General features: G+C 39.9%; 1 protein-coding gene across 1 annotated transcript; it reads left to right on the top strand.

The window, feature by feature from the left end:
* The first annotated feature begins 3,559 nt into the window (after positions 1 to 3,559).
* LOC121294377 (complement C1q tumor necrosis factor-related protein 4-like) lies at positions 3,560 to 19,478 on the top strand. Its single transcript, XM_041218004.1, has 2 exons — positions 3,560 to 3,810; positions 17,158 to 19,478. The coding sequence occupies exon 2, from the start codon at positions 17,163 to 17,165 to the stop codon at positions 18,270 to 18,272; it is 1,110 nt and encodes a 369-aa protein (XP_041073938.1). The 5' UTR covers positions 3,560 to 3,810; positions 17,158 to 17,162; the 3' UTR covers positions 18,273 to 19,478.
* Positions 19,479 to 19,737: the final 259 nt, after the last annotated feature.

A 19,737-nucleotide genomic window follows, 5' to 3' on the forward strand; every position in this document is an offset into this window, starting at 1 on the left:
AAAAGAAAATATGTTAAAGTCATGACTTACAGCATTGTGAATACCATGACATTGCTGCTTTGAGATAATGGCCTGGAATGAGGCAGGGTTAGAATTGATAGGTATCGCTTAAGCTTTTGAAATAGTTCACAAGGTTGTGTGGCTTAATGGCTAGAGCTGTGGACTCACCATCAGGAGCCGCTGGTTCAGAATCTCATTTCAATCTCCTGCAATGTGCCCAAAATGTGACCTCCCTATTGCCCTCTCACCTCATCAAGTTTTTATTAAATCAGAGACATCCTTTATGGATTTTATTTAGACGTTTTCAACAAACAAAAAAAAAAAAAGTCGATAACAGAAAGATTTGTTTTATTTTCCTCGATTTTCACAAGCAAACATTTTCAAATTCATTCTTACAGGGTTTTATTTTTAGACTATTGTAAACTTTAATGTTGAGAACAAACGTGCAACAGTCCTGGAAGTCTACTTTTTGATGATGTGGGTTTCTGATGCTGCAGGAACCCTATTTTAACAACAACACCGGAGGCACATTACTACACTGTGAGCCTCTTAACCCTTTCGTTGCTAGGAGTAGCACTGCCAGCAATGACAAAACAGTGGATTAAAAGCAAATATAAATATGGTCCAGATGCTGCTGCACACCGGAACACATGACACCCTGGTTCTGCCACTGAGTACACCTCCTGGTTTATTGTCATGTCAATTATATGTTACTATGTAATGCGTAGAGTGTCTCTTATTGTATGCACTATTTCACAGACAAAGCTGAGTTGCTCTGTGCAATATAAAGTAACTCATAATAAGACACCCTACACATGCCAAATTAACTTATTATTACAATGTTATTATGCATAGTTACAATTTACTTAATGTGTACATATTTTTGCATGATATAAGTACACAATTCTATCAGAAAAGGGTAAGGGTTAGGGTTAGGGTTAGGGTTATAGCATGCATAATATTTACACATTGAGTACATTGCAACTATTCATATAATAGCTTTGTACTTATGTATAAGTACACATGCATTCACTTAGTAACTACAAGGTAAATGCTCAGTAATTAGGGACACACTATAAAGACCTTTTTTATACATTATTTATTATTGGTATAATAGAAGATTGCGCGCATATAGCATCTGTAATATTCTTCAAAATAAGGTACAGCTGGTTCTTTTTTTTCAGATTATATAGGCACATCGTTTGAATGTGGTTCTAGTCTAGTTTCCTACATAGCCTCTGGGCATCTCCACTGCTGAGGTTTTCAGAAAGGCAAAAATGATTTTATTATCAAATGATTACACCAATGAGATGAAACTCACACAGCTCCTTCAGAATCTGGGTTGGCGAGAGAAGATTGTTTCCGTTTAATGGATATCTTTTATCACTGTTGTCAGACTGAGGAATATCTAATGTGTTGCCACAGATGATCAATTACATCAGTGGTTAAACGTCCCGAGCTCCAAGCAAAAAGCTCTTCAAAATGAACTGCTTCAGAAATGTCAGAAATTGTGCTTCATTTTCCAAGTCCTGCACCCATGCAGTCAGGTGCAAAAGAAATATCAAAACAATGAACAAACAGTGCTGCTGAAAAGCATCCAATATCCTCCTTTTTATTCTTCACATCATTCACTTGTGTGGTCCATTATTCAATACACGTACTTACAACGCAGTGATGTGATGGAGCAAAAAATACTTCTTGTTAACGTATGGAGAGCCATCTTCACAACGACAGAATTGCTTGCTACAGTAAGTGCATGTAGTCAATATTAGTAAATGGTAACGGCAGTATATCTACTACTACTAAAACCAAGGTCCTATTGAAAGTAACTCTGCAGCAGCAGCAGCAGTTCAGCCCCTAGTCTCTGTATGTTGCTTTGGATAAAAGCGACTGCTAAATGACTAATTCTAATGTACCTTCATTACACATTCTTAACACTTCCTCCTCTAGTGTAGACCGAACTGGCTGTTTAATATTTACACTAAAAAGGCTTGCAATAGCAAAAGCTATTTAAATCATTAAAACAGACCCCATTATCTGGAATAGCAAAAGCAATGGATTTGTCTAGAAGTGGTCTTGCAGAGACGCACGTTTTTAATCTGGGATACACAGCATGCACATAGGGTTTTTTTTATTAGGGTGAATTGGGTGCTTACAGACAACGACAGATTGACACTGCAGACTGAAAAGCAAGTCAAGAAGCTTCCGTGCTATAATCTTTCTCCCCCTGATCTGGAGGGACCACAGTCAATGACAGTGAGAGGTTCAATATGAAGATTAATGTGATCGAGTCAGTAGACTATAGCCTACTGCAGTCTTGTGCTTTGTGCTAATGACTTGGTCTTCAGAGATACTGGTTTTAAATGCCAGCTCTGCTACTTGCCGTGTGGACAAGTCTCTTTACTTCCCTGTGTAGCTTCCCAGCCAAGACCTTCTGCAAACAACACAGAGTCTATCCTAGAGAAATAATGATAGCACTTAAGTGTTTCATTCCATTTATAAAACATCTATAAATGTGTTATTAAAGGACTTAGTGGTGACCAACAATGCATTACAGTGTAATTACAATCCTATTATATTGATAGGAATTGGAATTGGTATTTTAAAGCTGTAATAATTGTTTTGATTGTTCAACTGCTTTCATTTAAAGCAAATTTAACAGGGACTTCAATTTAAGTAGTATGTTGCCATTGTGTGAAGATCATTTAAACAGAATACTGCTGACTGCAATTGCAATCAATGATGTGTTGGAACCGATTAAAGGGGGTTGAAATTGGGAATTGATTTTAAAAAAGGAATTGAGCCCAAGCCGGATTATATGTGATTTCTTATACATGCCTGAGATCAGAGGTCTTCAATGCTGACATAATCTGCAGCACAGCAATACAGATGAAGCAGCCATTGCAAACCACAGCTCAATCTTCGCTTTTGTGTCATTTGATGAATCTGTATTTTAACATTATTGTATTTCACATGGCACAAAATAAGTACTGTGTTTAAATCTCACAAGAGAGAAAAAAATGACCATTCCCTGAACCTTATGATAAACACAAATAAATCTTTATCATACTCTATTATCTTTGTTAATATTTTTTCTAATATTATTATCTCTTCATTTTAAGAGCCTGTATGAACAATGCATGAGGGCACTTTAATAACAGCTCATGGCCTGCAGTATCACACAGTAATAGAGCAGTAAAGCACTGTAGATGCATTGAAGGCAGGAAAATATCCCAGACAGAGTTAAGCATGGGAAACACGCATTAGAAGCCCAGTAAAATCATGACACCTAGTTAGTCTCTTTATCAAAGCCCTCCCCCCATCTGTATTCCCATACACATACTTTAGTTTTAATTCTCTGTGTACTCAGGGCTTCAATCCCACCCCTGTGTGTATGCTGATTACCTAACCCCCAGTTACATTCCATTCCCAGAGGTCTGATGTACTCAGAACCTTGGAAACACCCTTGCCCAATAAGGAAGCCCCCCTGCATTCATTGAAGTGCTCCTGCTCTTAGGCACAGCCCCTCACAAACCCCCCTGAACAGTACAAGGACCCCTTTTGTATTTAAATCCCTCTACTGGTGCTTTCAGCGTATATGCATGTACACAGAGCAGCCAGATAGCAGTAAGGACAGCTTTCCGAGAATACAGTAAGGGGCTTGTTGGACTGATACCTCCACCCCACCCCTAGCCCAGCTCCACTTAGGACTGCAAGGGTGTTCAAAGCTACATGCTGGAATTTAACTGGAAGGAAAACTTGAATTTGAGAAACTCGGCAGCACTTCTAGTGTCCTCCCAGTGATTACAGGTAAGGTGACAACTATGGGGAGCCCTGTATTCTATGCATCATCTTGCTAATGCACACTATTGCAACTGCATGTTAATATCAATCTAATTCTTAATGTATTCCTGATGATGCATAATTTATCTAAAAGGATCAAATGGGCATTAATAATGAACAAGGAACCTTAACCGTTTTAGAAGTGGCTCACCTGTCTTTTTGCAGCGTGTAGTAGCGGCTGGTGTAATATTACATGCCAAGCTGCAATGGTAGATTGTTGCTGCTGTTTATTTTCAGTAAATGTGGATGATACAATGTGTTGTGCTTTTTGTTTTTGCTTGAAGCAAACCCAGGGAAACGCAGAAGTTTGAGTGTGCTGTTTTTCGTTCAAAGCTCTATAGCAAGCATTGTAAAATAAAATTTCAGCAGTAGTCGTTAACAAAACTTCAGCATTGCTGATCTAATTGCACTTTACTTATACACAACTTACATGAACTATACTCTGGTGCGGGTGGGGGATAAATTATTAATGCAGTTGACTAATGCAGTATCTCAAGGGAGCATTTGTTGCATGATATGATAGTACACAGAAAGTAAGAATGCTGTTACAGCAATGGAACTTAGAGTATCTTTATCACCCCCTGCCCAGTTCCGAAGAACACTAGTACAATTAACAACAGAGCTCTATTCATAAATCATGTGCGTACCAGTGAACACATCAGACTGCAAAATACTTACAGGCACAATGCGTTACGAATCTGAATACTTTGTGAATACCATGCATGATTTAAAAGAACCTTAGGGTCAGCTCCATGCCCTTTGCTCTGACTAAATGTACCCTTCTATCTCCTTCTAGTCATTGTCTCGTGAGAATGCCTGCATCATTCGTTGGGACACAGTGCCAAGGCAGTCTTACCACCATGATTAGCTACAACAGCTTTTTTATTTCATGTATTTCCATCTTTAGAAACGATTTCCCCAGTCTGGTATAGAGATACACATTTTAAATGCATGTGTTTGTAGATGTTGTTTATCCCTCGTTTCCCAGACACAGAGATCCCTGAAAGAAGAGATATTGTATCTCAGCGGTTCTGTCCAGTTCTAGTGTCCCCTGCTTGGCTTCACAGCAAGGGTAGCACAACAGCACATAGAAGGCATTTCAGTGAGTTCTTTAGAATAATAACGCACAGGTTGAGCACAAAGAACAGCCTGAATGAATACAGCAGAGACCCCAGCTTGAACATACAGATTTGCTGTCTCAAGGGGAGTGCTATGGAGTGATCTCAACCATAATGGACAATTTTGAACACAAAAAATGAACATTTTTTAATAATATCAACACAAATGCAAATATATATATATATGCAATCTAGGGGTGAAGTTTCCCATTATGAATATAAAAAATATGTGTAATGTTTGCCAACTAATTGCAACGCCACGGCTATAACAGCTATTCCATTGTAATTCATATGGATTTGCGGTCATACTGTACATGCAAGGAACTACTGGTGACAACCCACACACTAACCGTAAGCATTGGAACATTGGACTCTTTGTGGTTCTATTTAGAATCTTTCGGTTTCATACGGAACCCTCTCTGTAGAACATTGCTTCTTTGTTGACCCAATACAGAAAAAGCCCTAAGGAACCATACAGCTACACAGGACACATACAATGCTTTTATCTTTAAACTGAAAAGGTCTGTTCTTTGAGCTAATAATTTTGGCAATTAACATAGACGTCTGACAGCAGAACAGTATTATCCAGGAATTAATGTCAAGTGCACTTTCCAATTGTAAGTTAATCTACGTGTGAGCAAGGGAGGGAGCCTTCTCTCGTCAGTGTAATTATTCCTCCTCACCCGCAGACCACTTGGGAATGCTTTCATTTTTCTGCTGCTGGCACCGCGCTCCTGCCTGTCCGAGTCCATCTGGTCGGGTGAAAGTGGATTTGCAGGGATTTTCACACTGTCACGTTGGACCTCTGCTTGTAGCGTTGAAAAAGAAAGCTTGAAAGCAACCGAAGGCTTTAAGTAAAGGGTGGTTCACACTTCGATCGCTCGACCGGCGCTGTGGGCGAGTCGCCAGGCGTGTGACTGGCTTGCAATCCAAGAGAGAACGATCGCCAGGGTTGAATTTTTCTCAGCTCAATCGTCGTGCAATGTTCAAACACGTTTAAGAGTACCAAGGAACAGCTATAAGTGTAGCAAGTGTGATTGGTAGGCACTTTACATGACTGTGTATTCACATAGTAGTTACTTAGTAAATACATGTGTAATGAAACAGAAGTACAATGTTATTATGCATAGTTGCAATGTGCTTAATGTGTAAATGTTTTTGCATGATATATGTAAGTATTGTATCAGAAAAGGGTTAGGGTTATATTGCGCAAAAAAGATTTACACATTGAGTGCATTGTAACTATGCATACTAACACTGTAATTATGTGTAAGTACACATGTTTTTACTAAGTAACTACTATGTAAATACACAGTAATTAGAGACACTTCGTGTAAAGTGTTATCTATCTCCCAATGTCTTTTATCATGTTAAGCTTCCACAAAGCAATCTTACGCTGGAAAGGCATTGCTAACACAAGGGCTGTTTTGATGCACCTTTACCCTGTTACCATGTGATTTAAGATCCAGTAGCATTTTCCTTAAACAAACCCTTATGTCTTGACTCCATGAAAGGGGATTTGGTGTATTAAGAAGGTAAAATATTTCAGCCAGCACTACGCAGAACAGGGTTGCTTTCTGCATCTGTCCCTGATGAAGCAGCAGCATTGTAAATGCATGAATCCTGTTGCCAAGCACCTGCACACAGCGCCCTCAGCTTTAGTTATAACAAGAGGAGAGACTGCAATGTGCATTACAGAAGCACAGCTTGAAATGCAGGGTCTGAATAAACCCACTGATAAGAAAATGCACCAGTGCATTCCACAGCACTAACCAAACGCACATTGTTAACAGCTTTTGGAAGACAGATCACTATTGGCAATAGGCTTTATTTAATTACATGAGTAAACGTTATTTTCAATGTTTTGTTCTGTCGAATACATAAATGCAGTGCCCTGGTGCTATTTATTTTCATCCACCAGGCATATTGCTTTAATTAGTTTAGCCCCTACAGGTTTTTGCATTTTTGGCATAAGGTTGAATATTTTGTCTGGTAGTATCGTTAGTATCGTTGCTTTGCGTTGTATATTGCAGTATACTGGTGAAGCCAAGAGCTGGTGTTTTGTTTGTTTCACACGTTAAACTCATTCAAGCTATATTGCCAGAGAGTAAAACATTATTACATCACAGGCAATGGCAAAATAAATAAATAAAACTCCCTTTGAGTAATATTCCATGCAACACTACTGCCATGCATCTGAATTCATTAATAAGATATTATTTAATTGGGTGTAATTGATGGGCGCTGAACCAATATAGATCTGCCATCTTGAGTCAGTGACACAGTTTAAAGACTTACAAGGGTTGCTATTTTGAGAACAAGATTATGATATTATCAGCCACACACACTCCTCGTAGCAGGAGCAAATAACACCATCGCTGTTGAAGCATTAATATTTCCGGTGCAACTCACACACAAGTGCAGTTTTGTTATTTACGAGCCGTTCTAATGTAAGCCTCAGAGTGCGAACATATTGCGAGATTGTACCAGAGACACTGCCTCTTTAAACAGCATGTCAGACTGAAGCTGGCTTTCATGCTGTCTTTGATGCGAGTCTGCTTGACTTCCACAGGGAAGCCTGACAGTATCAGAGACAGTGAATCATGAGAGAGTTATATGAGAGCACGGCAGAGATGAACCTTGAGGAACGAGAGGCAGTTTCTTTATAGAGGCAGACTGCCCGGCTGGCCCTCTGCGACAGGCTGGCGTTCCCGCCACGACAGAATGGGGTTCCCGCCGCGGTCCCTGATGCTTTGGAACAATGCTTCTGTCTGTCGGGTTTTTTTTTTTTTTTTTTCTCGCAACTCACTGATCTTTCCAAAGACGGCTCTGCAGTTATCTTTGGCGTCCATTGATCTACTGTGCAAAAGTAGAACATGCATAAAAACTCCCTGTGGGAGCCTGTCAGCTGAGTGCTAATCTGATTCATTTCGATGTGTAGGATCATTCAAATAAAGCAACTCAACAAATATGTGTGTGCATGCATGCGTGTGTACACATTGTATGTACTAATTGTGCGACACCCAAGATATTGATCAATAACTTATAGGAAACCATAAGGCTCCCCAATTCGTCATGCATGAAATATTGAAATATTTAATCTTTGTGTACATACAAAAGAACCTGTTTTTAATGTTTGTACACTGCAGTAAGTGCCCCTTTACCATTGTATTTGCTTTGTACTGTATCCTTCTATAAGTGCATAGTAAAGAGATGTTTCATATACAGATGTGTGCTTCTTTAGCTTATTTAGTTCCAGTGTTTTAAATCTCATGTATTATCTCAGGTGAGACAGACTAGCAACTTACTCTTAAGGATAGTTATATGTATTAGTGCACACATAGAAACACACAGACTCACTAACCACTATGAGTTTCCAGCTTTTTTTTATGCACACTAGTGAAATACTGTGCCTGCAGCTGTTATTAGATACAGTATTTTAATTAGTGTGATGCCAGCGGTCATAACAGCTCCAGGTTCATGCATGAATTTGAAGGCAATATTTACATTTGAACATGTACGTTCCTATTAAGTACTACTGTAAAACTGAACTAAAGATCGCAAGGATTGAATTTCTAGGATTGCTTGGCCTTTAGATATCTTCTAACGATGAGTTATATTGCAGAGACATCTCTTATCTGCAATAATGCAGCTCCCTCTCAGGCCCCAGTTAAATCAGAACCAAATCACAATTACACAGCTGTAAATCCATGCTGTTTCACAGGGCAGTGCTATTGAGTAGCGTCTGCATAGACGGGCTATCATCTGTCATTTATAAGGACTCAGAGCAGAGACTAGACAAGTCCTCTGGGCATTCCACTTAAATAGTGAACCATCTAAAGAGCAAGGCCAGGGTTTTATTGGTTCGATACAACAGATCTGGACTGGAACAGGCCTTAATTCTAAATGAAGCTAAAATGACATTGCAATTACTAGTATTGCTTATTAAATACTGTGTAATCAATAACTTTTCCTCCCTTCTGAACACATTTTCTTAGGTCCACATTTAAAAAAAAAAAGTGTTATTGATTCATTCACGGATTGTTGATTACAAAGTGCAACATAACTTAGAGGGCAAGACCTGAAAGGTTGAAAATATTTGCATAAAATTATTTTATTGGATTATAGCCAAATGCAATCTGAAAATGGGGGGCTGGGAGTGTGTGATCAGAGGTTGTTGAAAATTCAAGAGTCAAATCAAGGCAGTTATCATCTACAGCATGACAGACAGAGAGACAGTCAGACAGACTGATGGACGGGCTACACAGACACAGTTTTCTGTTAATTAAAACCACCACCTTAGTATGCTGCAGTTTGACTAGCTTGCTTCCACCTAAGACTCCTTACAATCTTTTCAAACCTTTTAAAAACCTTGGACTTCAATGAGTCAGACAGGCTGAAGAGAAAACAGCCCTGCTTCACAGAAACACATTTTTAATGTATTTAGCAATACACACACACACTGCAGGGTGTGCTGTAGTATAACACTATTAGATTCTAATAGCAGTGGGGTCATGCAGTGTCTGTGTGTGGAGTTAGCTGTTTGAACCTGTGCTGCAAGGAAGCACGCTGGACTCTGAGAGTCTCTAGACAGGAACAGGGAAGTTAAAAGCATTTCCTTGTCAAGAATGAATAACATTTTTTTTTTAAATCCTGTATTGAAATTCATAGAATTCACACAAATCAATATGATGCCCCAGGAAACCTGACTAAAATAAACACAATTGGCTCCTGCTGGCTCCTCAGCCTGAAATGTCCTTTGGAAAGCAATGGAATTTTTCAAGCATAAAGAAATAAAGTAGCATGTGTGCCATTTCAAAAGCTTTCACCCGCCCTCCACCCCCTCAAAAAAAAAGAAAAAAAGACCTTTGTTTTTCACATAACACTTTCCATATGTAAAAACAGAAGTCTGGAGGAAGCCCTTTACAGAAATAGATACTCCCTAAAGACTGTTAGCGTTCTGTTTGCATTTCTCTTTTAAGAGCATTCTAAGAGGTTCCTCAAACAGTCACTTGTGTTGGGTCCCTCACTAGAGAGGGCGCTAGAATATTGCTCCTGCATAGCCTGAACAAATGGGGCTGTATAAGTTTCAACATACTGTACAGGGATGACAGACTTGAGCAATTTTTAAGAGATGATCCTTCCCTACACATACTCCCTTAGGGTGTTTGCTTAATCTCCAGAGCGAGAGAACAAACCAAGTTAATACCGTGTCTCATCGTGTTCGGTCTGCATCACAATGGAACAAATTGCTCTATATTTATACAGCGTGTCTTCACATTCCTGGGAAATCGACTCGCGTCACATTCACACCTGTCAAACTGCGTGCTGGAAAAATGAGAAAATAGAAATGTGTTCTATTGAGACGACCATATAAATCATCTGAATAGAGATTAAATACACTTCAGAAATCCAGGGTCTGGAAAACGTCAGCAGGCAACGTTGCAATGGAATACAAATGCATATTTTAAGGGTTAACAACAAGACTAGTTAATAAATATTTCAATAAATGCCATAACACACAGCCAGACAGACATCCCGGGAATCGTTTTGACCATTTCGTACTTCTTCTTGAAAGGTGGCACAGGGACTGACTTTAAAAGTCACCCTTTACTAAACTCATTGACCTCAAATGTCAGAAGAACATTTTGATCACCTCCTCATTGTAAGTGCCTTCGTTCCCCTGTCTGTGCATATGAAACAGCACATTTATATGCCATTCTGTTCTCCACTGTCAGTAATGCTGATGAGTTTCAATTACACTTGATCTGTGTCTATTTTTCACCTGGGTTTAGATTCTTTTTAATCTGGTATTACAGTCATGATGACTGTGCTTCAGCTGCTGTATTTACGAGTTTGGCAACATTGATCTGTACAGTAAATCCGCTTGAGTTGCAATCTACACTCAAAAGACGCCTCACGGACCAATATAATTGCACTGATGCAAAGTGGCAGTCATAATCCTTGGGCAATCCTTGAGGAATGTAAATAAAACCCCATGTTAATGATGGAATGTGGGTGTTCGCAGGAAAAAGGTGACCCCGCAAAAACACATTACAAAGCATTTGTGAAAGGTTTTTATAACCATTAATAACTTGTTCGTTAATACATTTGTCATCCTCAAATTAAGCATCTGCAAAGGGCTCATACAGTTTATATTAATAACAGCCTGCAGGCAGAGACACTGAAACAATTTTTATAGTGGGGGTGCTGAAGGCCATTGAAGAAAACTGTAACCCCTGTATATGATGGAAGCCATGCAAAGCCAAGGGGGTGCTACCGCACCCCCAGCACCTCTAGTTCCAGCGCTCCTGCCTGTGGGAGTACAGATATTATATAACCCCAGTGCCCACTGAAGTCAGTTATCCAGAAGGAGCTGTAGATCACCTGATCTCATCCAGTACAGCTCCATAGGGTTAATGTCTGTCAATCTGCTCTTTCCACAGGCAGGATAAGAACGAGGGAGAGGCACGCAATCCTGTTTTTTTTTTTTTTCTCATCTAGACTGTTTAGTTAACCTTGGAGGAGTAGCAGTACTCCTCAACTCCCACAGATAAGAATCTCAGGCACACACACAATCTTACCTAGTATTGCACTGAGCCCATTAACATCAAGAGCCTCTCAAAATGACCTTCGTTCTACAATCTACTTTGAAAACAGAAATCTCCTACCATTTTACAACCTATGATTAATTCAGGATTGAGTAGTTTACATTGCACAGGGCGCAAGGCAAGTACAGATACAGCAAATGCATAAACACAAGCATTAATTGGCTATGATGAGGTGGTTCTTCCATTACGTGATAGCGTGAAAAGGTCAGCCTTCAAAGCTGATAGCTCTGTGTATCAAGGTAGGGTTTACGTTATTTAAGTCTTGAGACATGTCCTCAGTGAGCTAACTTACAATCCAGGCCAAAATATAACATAAAACACATTTTAATAAATGCCTTCATTACAAACAAAAAGCTTTGTTAGGTTTCTAGCAGCATTATTGCTGGACTCTATTGCAGACACCTACAGTAACTGTCATTACAATTACTGTTTGGGAAGTTAAACAAGTCATGCTCCAAGTTCACTCACTACGTCAATAATTAGTGTCATTTCCCTCGCCTGAGACCCACGTATGTTCTATATGAATGGAGCTTGTATTAAAAAATATTGCCCTAATTGACTTCTCACTTCTATAATGAGTTTTTAATGCTTTTGAAAAAAAAGGACATTTCCTCAGGAAAAGACCAATGCAGGAGAGCTGATAAAAAGCATTGCGGATAGGATCTTGTTTTGCCTGTTTGTCAGCCTCTCTGCAGAGAATTCTAAGAACTAAAGGGCCCACCCACCAGACATTTGGGATTAATCTCCCCCCTCGTGGCATCACAAATGGGTTACGTTTCTTTCTCTTTAATTGTCAGTAAACGGATTGTTTATGCCGTCTTCCTCTGGGGGTTCCAAAGATAGCAGCGAAACATTATTAAGGGGCTGGGGTGGAGGGAATAGGGAATTGCAAATGTGAAAACATTACAAAGTGATAAAGCCTGGAGACAGAAGCATTCGTTCTTCATCCTTTATTTGAGAACAAATGAAGAACCCTGTGGTTGAATAATACGTCCTGTACACTCAGGGAGGCTAAACCTTTTATTTTCTCATATCCAGTCTTTATAATTATTTATAAGCATAAATACTGGATGTCTTTATTGCTCGAGACCCTGTTCACACGACTGTGCTGGCCCAAAACAGTGACCTAAGCCTAGGCTGGCCCTGGGCTGCCTTTTCTTTTTTGGAGTGTTCACATATGAGAAAAGGCTGCCTTAAATTGCAAGTGTGAATGGGGTCTTGGTTACTTGCTTGTTACCTTGTTGATTATTGGAGGGATATTTGTCTGGATTACAGCTTGAAGCTTCAAGTTATTGAAACATTTACCCTTGGCTTTCCTCTCTAGTGCATACCTGAGGCATGGTCCTAGACTAGCCTAATTCATCTTGCCATTGCCACTGTAATTATTATTATTATTATTATTATTATTATTATTATTATTATTATTATTATTTATTATTATTATTATTATTATTATTGCATCTATAAACTAACAAGGCCAAATCAGCCCACAAAACAGTATTTGTTTTCTCTGTCTTGCTTTTGATTCTAGAACACCTATATGGAACCTGCAATATAGTTGAAGATTCATAGAACAGCCATCCCTTTTTTAATTCAATGCTATGATAATATTCACCTGTTCTGTTGCTTACTGAAATGTATTATTCATATCTTTAAACAACCTTTCCCGATTGTTTCAAGAGAGCTCTGATAAGCAAGCCATTCTCCATGGGATTTGATTCTTTGTAACAGAGACAGTGATTAATAGTGCCATTTATCTCCTGCAGCTTTGTGTGTGTGTGTGTGTGTGTTTTATTCCAACAGAAGGCAGTGGCACAGTGTACCAGTTTCGGACTATGACAGATTCCATTGTCAAACCACAGGAATAGTATTGCTTTATTCTCATCTAGCTTTCTATAAACCCCAGCAACTTAACTCTAACCTTGAAAAAGCAGAGGGAGGCAGGATAACACAAAAGTTATGAGCGCATTTGTGCCAAAATAGTGCAGAGCTAACCACCTGAGATTATGCAGGAATACAAAGCTTGTACAATAATATATACTGTATTTAAGTTTGTTATTCAGGTCAACAGATTTTTTTTTCATACAATCTGAATAGGAGTTCATTATGTGTCGAGATAAAGGACTGCCGCCTTCAAAGAGAACTGATGAAAGAGCCACCCTTATCTGTGCCGAATGAGGTTTTTAAAAACTGAAACTATTCCAGCATTTAGAAACAGCATTAGAGATGTGGAAATGCATGCAATGATCAGTACGATTATCGCCAGGGCATTGTTAAACACACAGCTGTGTATAACAAATACAGTGCATTACAAATCCCCCTCTTCTGAGGAAATTAATATAATGAGTTTATGCATAGAACTTGCTCCAATTAAATTCATTTCATATAGTGCAAGCATATGGAACCAATAAAAAAAGTTGTACTAAAACATTCATGATTTTATTTTTAAGGAAACAAGAAATAACAAAATGAGGTATGAAAAGAGGAAACAGCGATTGTGGACAATAATTTAACAGCTTTTTTTCTGCACATGAATAGGTTATAGTGTCGCTATAGATATGTAAAAAACATTTGCAAAGTCAAAAATAGCAGTGCTTGAAGCGTGACTGTTGGAATAACTTCCCTGCTCCCTGCTATAAAGTTAAAGACAGTGTGAAGTGTTATAGCTTTCTGCAAGGCTTTCAGGAAGCATCGTCTTTTAACTTGTTGTTTGAGTGAGTCTGTGGTCTTCGTGCTTCAAGATTTTAAAAGCTGACGTACCGAACACTTGGAAAGGGTGTCTGGGGGTCAGCTTTTCATGTGCGAGGTGTGAAATCCCGCAGGATGGGTTTCTAGAGGTGAGTCTGGTTGAACTATCACCTTTCCTGCTCATCTGACTTCATCCTTCCCTTTGAAGATCTAGCAGATTCAGCTTTGTGTACGAGGCAGTCTTTCAAACTGAATGCAAGTCATGGCTGTAAAACAGAAACCTTCAAACAGCTTTTTTTATATGAGAAATGAGTGGCAATCAATTCATGATTAATTGATTAATCACCCCTGTGGTCGTAGATCGATTAAAAAAACTGTGTAATCACCTTACAATGAGAGAGAGAGAGAGAGAGAGAGAGAGAGAGAGAGAGAGAGAGAGAGAGAGAGAGAGAGAGAGAGATCTATTACAAGGATGTGGAAAAAAGCATTACATATACACTTGTCAGATGTTAGGGGTCAAAGGTGGTAGATTCTCACAGGCAGCAAATGTGGGCAATGTGGCTGGGAAAGTAACACTGGACTGATGGATGGAATTGGTAAACAAAGAATTTTTAAACATCTTTTAGTTTGGTTTTCTCTCGGTTCACAAGCAGCCGCTCAACACAGTGCTCACTGGGTTTTCTGATTAGCTTGCCAAGCGCCAGCAGAGTCAAGGAGTGTTTAATTAAGCACTATTATCAAACACAGCAGGCATTACCTGCAAGGAAATTGACCTTGGCAACAGCTGTGTGTCCAGACCTGAAGACAAGGTCCGTTGCTGTGGGTATGACTGCTATATGAGTTGATCTCTCTCATTCCCACTTTCCTACATGAAGGTCAACCCCCAGTCGATATACAGGAACCCTAACAGTCCAGATCCATGTGCTTTAATCCAAACAAGGGTTTTTAAACTAGGCTGTATTGAGTAACAGTTTCAAATCTCTGAAGCCCTGTTAGTTTAGAGGGCTAGGCATTTTCAAACTCAATCTATGTGCATGCTCATGACTCAATAACATTTATTACAATGAATTGAAATGGACAACGTGCAGGGATTTGATTCAACTTAAAAAGCAATTAAAATCAAGGTCTAATTCAAATTAGCATTATCAATGGACGAACAAATACACACAGCGGCGGTCTTCTAAATCATTTGCATGTTATTAAAGTACCTTTAATAACAAACTCTGCCTAGGTTGGGAATGCACTTTGCACGCTAATTAAGAAGCTGGTGCTCGGAGATGTTCTGACTGTGGGGGTGTTTTATCAGTGGCTGACGGGAACAGCCTCGGTCGTGTGCTAATTCAATTTCACTGGAGATGCTTGGCTTAAAATCTAAACCGATGAGAACATACCGGTAGTGTTGTGGGACGCATTGCCCTTACAGATTCTGTCCTGTCTACTGTCGGTGAGATGGGGTTAAAAGCTTAAAAACATTTCTTAAAATAATCAGTCTGATGTTCAGCAAAAAGCTAAACTCAAGAGCCGACATAGCTAGTCACACAGTTATTGAATGGAAACCATAATGGGCACTTTCTAATACCTATTCATGGGTATCAGGTAGCCAGTCTGGCTTGGAATAGTCTCTGCGCTCCGGAGAGTGAAAGGAGAGGGCAAGAGCCGTGTTACAAATCCACCTTCTGCCTTTAAGCTTGGTAAAGATCACATTGTCCTCTGTCTACTACACCCCCTTTTCCAGGCAGATGGAGCTTAGTTCTTTTCCTGGGTTTCTGGCCAAAATGCTCACCTGTTTGTAAGCCAAGACCCCAGGAGTCGTCTTAGTAGAAGCCCAGGGAAAGTGACATAGAAGAAACAGTTGACAGGACCTGCAATAAATCCTTGTGTATCACAGAATGTCAGAGACACGGGAGGGCCATTTATAAAGCTTATATTTTTCCGGAGTGATCAGAGAACAGCATGCCAGTTTACTGAGAATGGAAAGCATGTTAATAAGATAATAATGTACCTGCCTGTGTAATGTACCCAGGCGATGAGGGGAGGGCTGGTGTTAAAACTGCACATTCATACACTGAGTGATATTTGGTGCAGGGCCAAATCTTTTGCTTTTCATATCTGCTAATGACCTTTATTAAGAAGGAAAACAAGTCATTTAGAATGGACTTCAGAAGTCCTGGGATCAGGTCTGGCTGATGGTTTGTGATGAAGTAGTGCCACCTAGAGCACGGACAAGGAGGGGAGCTCGGCATTCTTACTGGACCAGTGATACAGAATAGTGGTGAATAGGTTTCTGTTCAAATCACTGCTTGAACACAAAACGATAATACGTTTCCTATTCCTACCACAGCACAGTGTTTGAAGTAGGTACAGTCGCTACAGTACTGATGGAAAACAGAGGTCATGTCTGTGAAGCATTTGATACAGTACAAATATCATATTTTTTATAAAAGTGTACTGTATTAATTGTTGATACACAATAAGCGGATTCAAAGAGAGACCATGGTATGAGGAGCTGGACAGAGCAAAAGAGGATAGGGCAGCTGTTTGGTCTTGTTTACAAGTCTCACTCACAATTCTCTCTCATTCCCACTTCCTGTATCCCCTACATGAATATACATCAATACACGGGAATCCTAACAGTCCAAATGCAAACTTGCTTAAATTCAAACCTGTGATTTAAAGGTGTGGACACACATTTCAAATAGTCTAATACAATTCACTTATTTTCCTACAAAAGAAATAAACAGGGCTAGCTTGATGTAAACATATATTTCTTTCTTGCAGTCACAATGGTTAAAAAACCCTTATATCGCTTATATATGCAGCTAATCTCTTGCTAGAACCAGAATCTACAGTACAGCTAACATTTTATTCTTATAGTCTTTTATTCTTTTTTTGTGTAGGAAAGATGATGTCACCAACCCTTCAGCTCCTGATCGGATTGCTCTGCCACGTGACAAGCCTCCTGATTCCCAGCCACGCAGCCGCAGAAAGTGCCACCGAGCTGAGATCTGCCTTCTCCGTGGCCAGGACCAGCAGCATGGAGGGAGGACCCAAGATGGTCATCACCTTCGACAAGGTCTACGTCAACATTGGCCACGACTTCGACCCCAAAACCGGGCTGTTCCGCTGCAGGGTCCCCGGGGCGTATTACTTCTCCTTCACGGTGGGCAAGTTCCCCAGGAAGAACCTCTCGGTGATGCTGATGAAAAACAAGAACGAGGTGCAAGTGATCGTGTACGACGAGCACCACGGCAAGGACAGGAAGGTGCAGAGCCAGAGTGCCATGCTGCAGCTGGAGTATGGTGACACGGTGTGGCTGCGCTTGCATGGGGACCCAAAATACGCCCTCTACAGCAACACGGGCCCGTACACCACCTTCAACGGATATCTCATCTACCCAGACACCTCATCCTACTTGGGAAACAGTCTGAGTGACCAAAAGGCAGCTGATCAGCAGTCAAACCATGCCTCTGATGCCAAGGTTACTGTTGGAAATAAAGACTGCGCTCAGAAGGAGGATCGCATCCTCTCTGATCAGCCGATGGCAGTGGCGGAGAAGGAAGAGGAAGAAGAAGATGACCTCAGGTCTGCGTTCTCAGTGGCCAGGAGTCAGAGTGTCTTGGGAGAGGACCAGGGCATATTTCAGCACAAGCCCATGACGTTCGACACGGATTTCGTGAATATTGGGGCTGACTTCAACACCAGCGCGGGTGAGTTCACCTGCCGCGTCCCTGGCGCTTACTACTTCTCCTTTACGATCGGGAAGCTCCCGCACAAGACCATGTCGGTGAAGCTCATGAAAAACCACCTGGAAGTCCAGGCTATGATATACGATGACAGCAGTTCCAAGAGGAGGGAGATGCAGAGCCAGAGCCTGATGCTTGCCCTGAAGAAAGGGGACACAGTCTGGCTCTACAGCCACCAGCACGACGGCTTCGGGGCCTACAGCAACCACGGAAAATACATCACATTCACGGGATTCCTCGTCTACCCGGAGCAGAGACAGAAAAACTAAATCAGACGCCTTGAGATTAAAACAAACCAGTTATTTATGAAAAAAAAATGAAAGTGTGTCCGATGTGAGCTATCTTTTGTGTTTTGCTTTGTTTTGTTTGTTTTTTTAATTCAGAAGCATGTTAAAGGCTTCCCAGATGGCTGTTATTAAGATGATGTTGTTGTTTTTTTTTTTTGTATTATGATGAGCGCGCTTAACAGACATGATGCTAAGACTGACTGGAAGTGGGGTTTTTTTCACCATTAATGCTGAGCATCCAGAGCTCTTTAAGGCATTACAAAGCACTGTCTGCTGTGTCAACTGATCAAAGCCCAAGATTAGCTGTTTTTCCACTTGGACGTCTCTCTGTTGTTCTTAAATGCCGTGCTCATATAAAACTGGAATTGTTTTTATTTTGGAATGCATTTGAATATTCGAAACCTTCTAGTTGTCCACTTGTTGTAGATTTGCCTTGCAAAATGCCTAAAGAGCGATTCCTTTGTGATTAAGCATTCATCAGGAACACAAACTAGACTAGCAGTGAGATGAAGTGCAGCCTCATATTCATTCTAGTACCCAATTGAGGAGAAAGGATGTCCCAGCCTCTGCCTGACAGGTGTATAATACTCCTGTTATCTATTCAGGGCCTGTTAATTATTTCAATGCAGGCTCCTTTTCTAAAATGAGTAGATTTACATCTTCGTGCATCATTAGGAGGGTTCAGGCACTGGGCGTGTGTCTACATGCAGGGTGCTCGCTCGATGAAGCTTAAACTGCTGTTATTAAATGAGTTACTGGAAGCTGTACAATAAGCAAAAAAGTCATTTTCATTAAAAAAAAACTACTTAAGAAAAAAAGTAATTTATTTTAGCACTCAATACAGAGTTAAACAGTGTGCTTTATTAAACAGCTTTACAAGCACAATTTTAAAAATATCATAAGGCGATATAATGCCCAGCTACTGTTTCTCATCATTTCTGTAGGAAGGTGAAATATTATATCATGGTATATGTGGTATTTGGGTAATTTGTACATGTAATATTACATGGTCATGCACTAAAATTGATCATTTATTTTGTAAGACATGGATATAGTGTATGATGCTCTCATTTCCTGTACAAATGTCTTTCTGATTAATTGTTTGGTCTGAAATGTACACGCTTTTGATTTCCTTTTTGAAATGCTAAATGAAAATAAAGGTGACTGTAACAAGACAAATGTAGCAGAGCTGGACACAAAGGTAAATGTTTTTTTTTTCTTTGTTTTCGTTGAAGTTTCTATTCTCCCACTAACATAATTAAGAAAAAAACACATATTTGTATTATTTTTTTTTACAAGGGTAATTACATACCTCACAACTTTCCCACTCCATTGACCAAATAGCCAAGTTCAGATTCATTATTTGCAGAGAACAGACCTGAAAATACATTGTAGTTGCTTTCTTACTTTGTGAACTACTGTGTGTAATTCAAGGTCCATTGTCACA

Source organism: Polyodon spathula, chromosome 19 (genome assembly GCF_017654505.1).
Source record: "Polyodon spathula isolate WHYD16114869_AA chromosome 19, ASM1765450v1, whole genome shotgun sequence".
In the NCBI taxonomy this organism is placed as follows: domain Eukaryota; kingdom Metazoa; phylum Chordata; class Actinopteri; order Acipenseriformes; family Polyodontidae; genus Polyodon; species Polyodon spathula.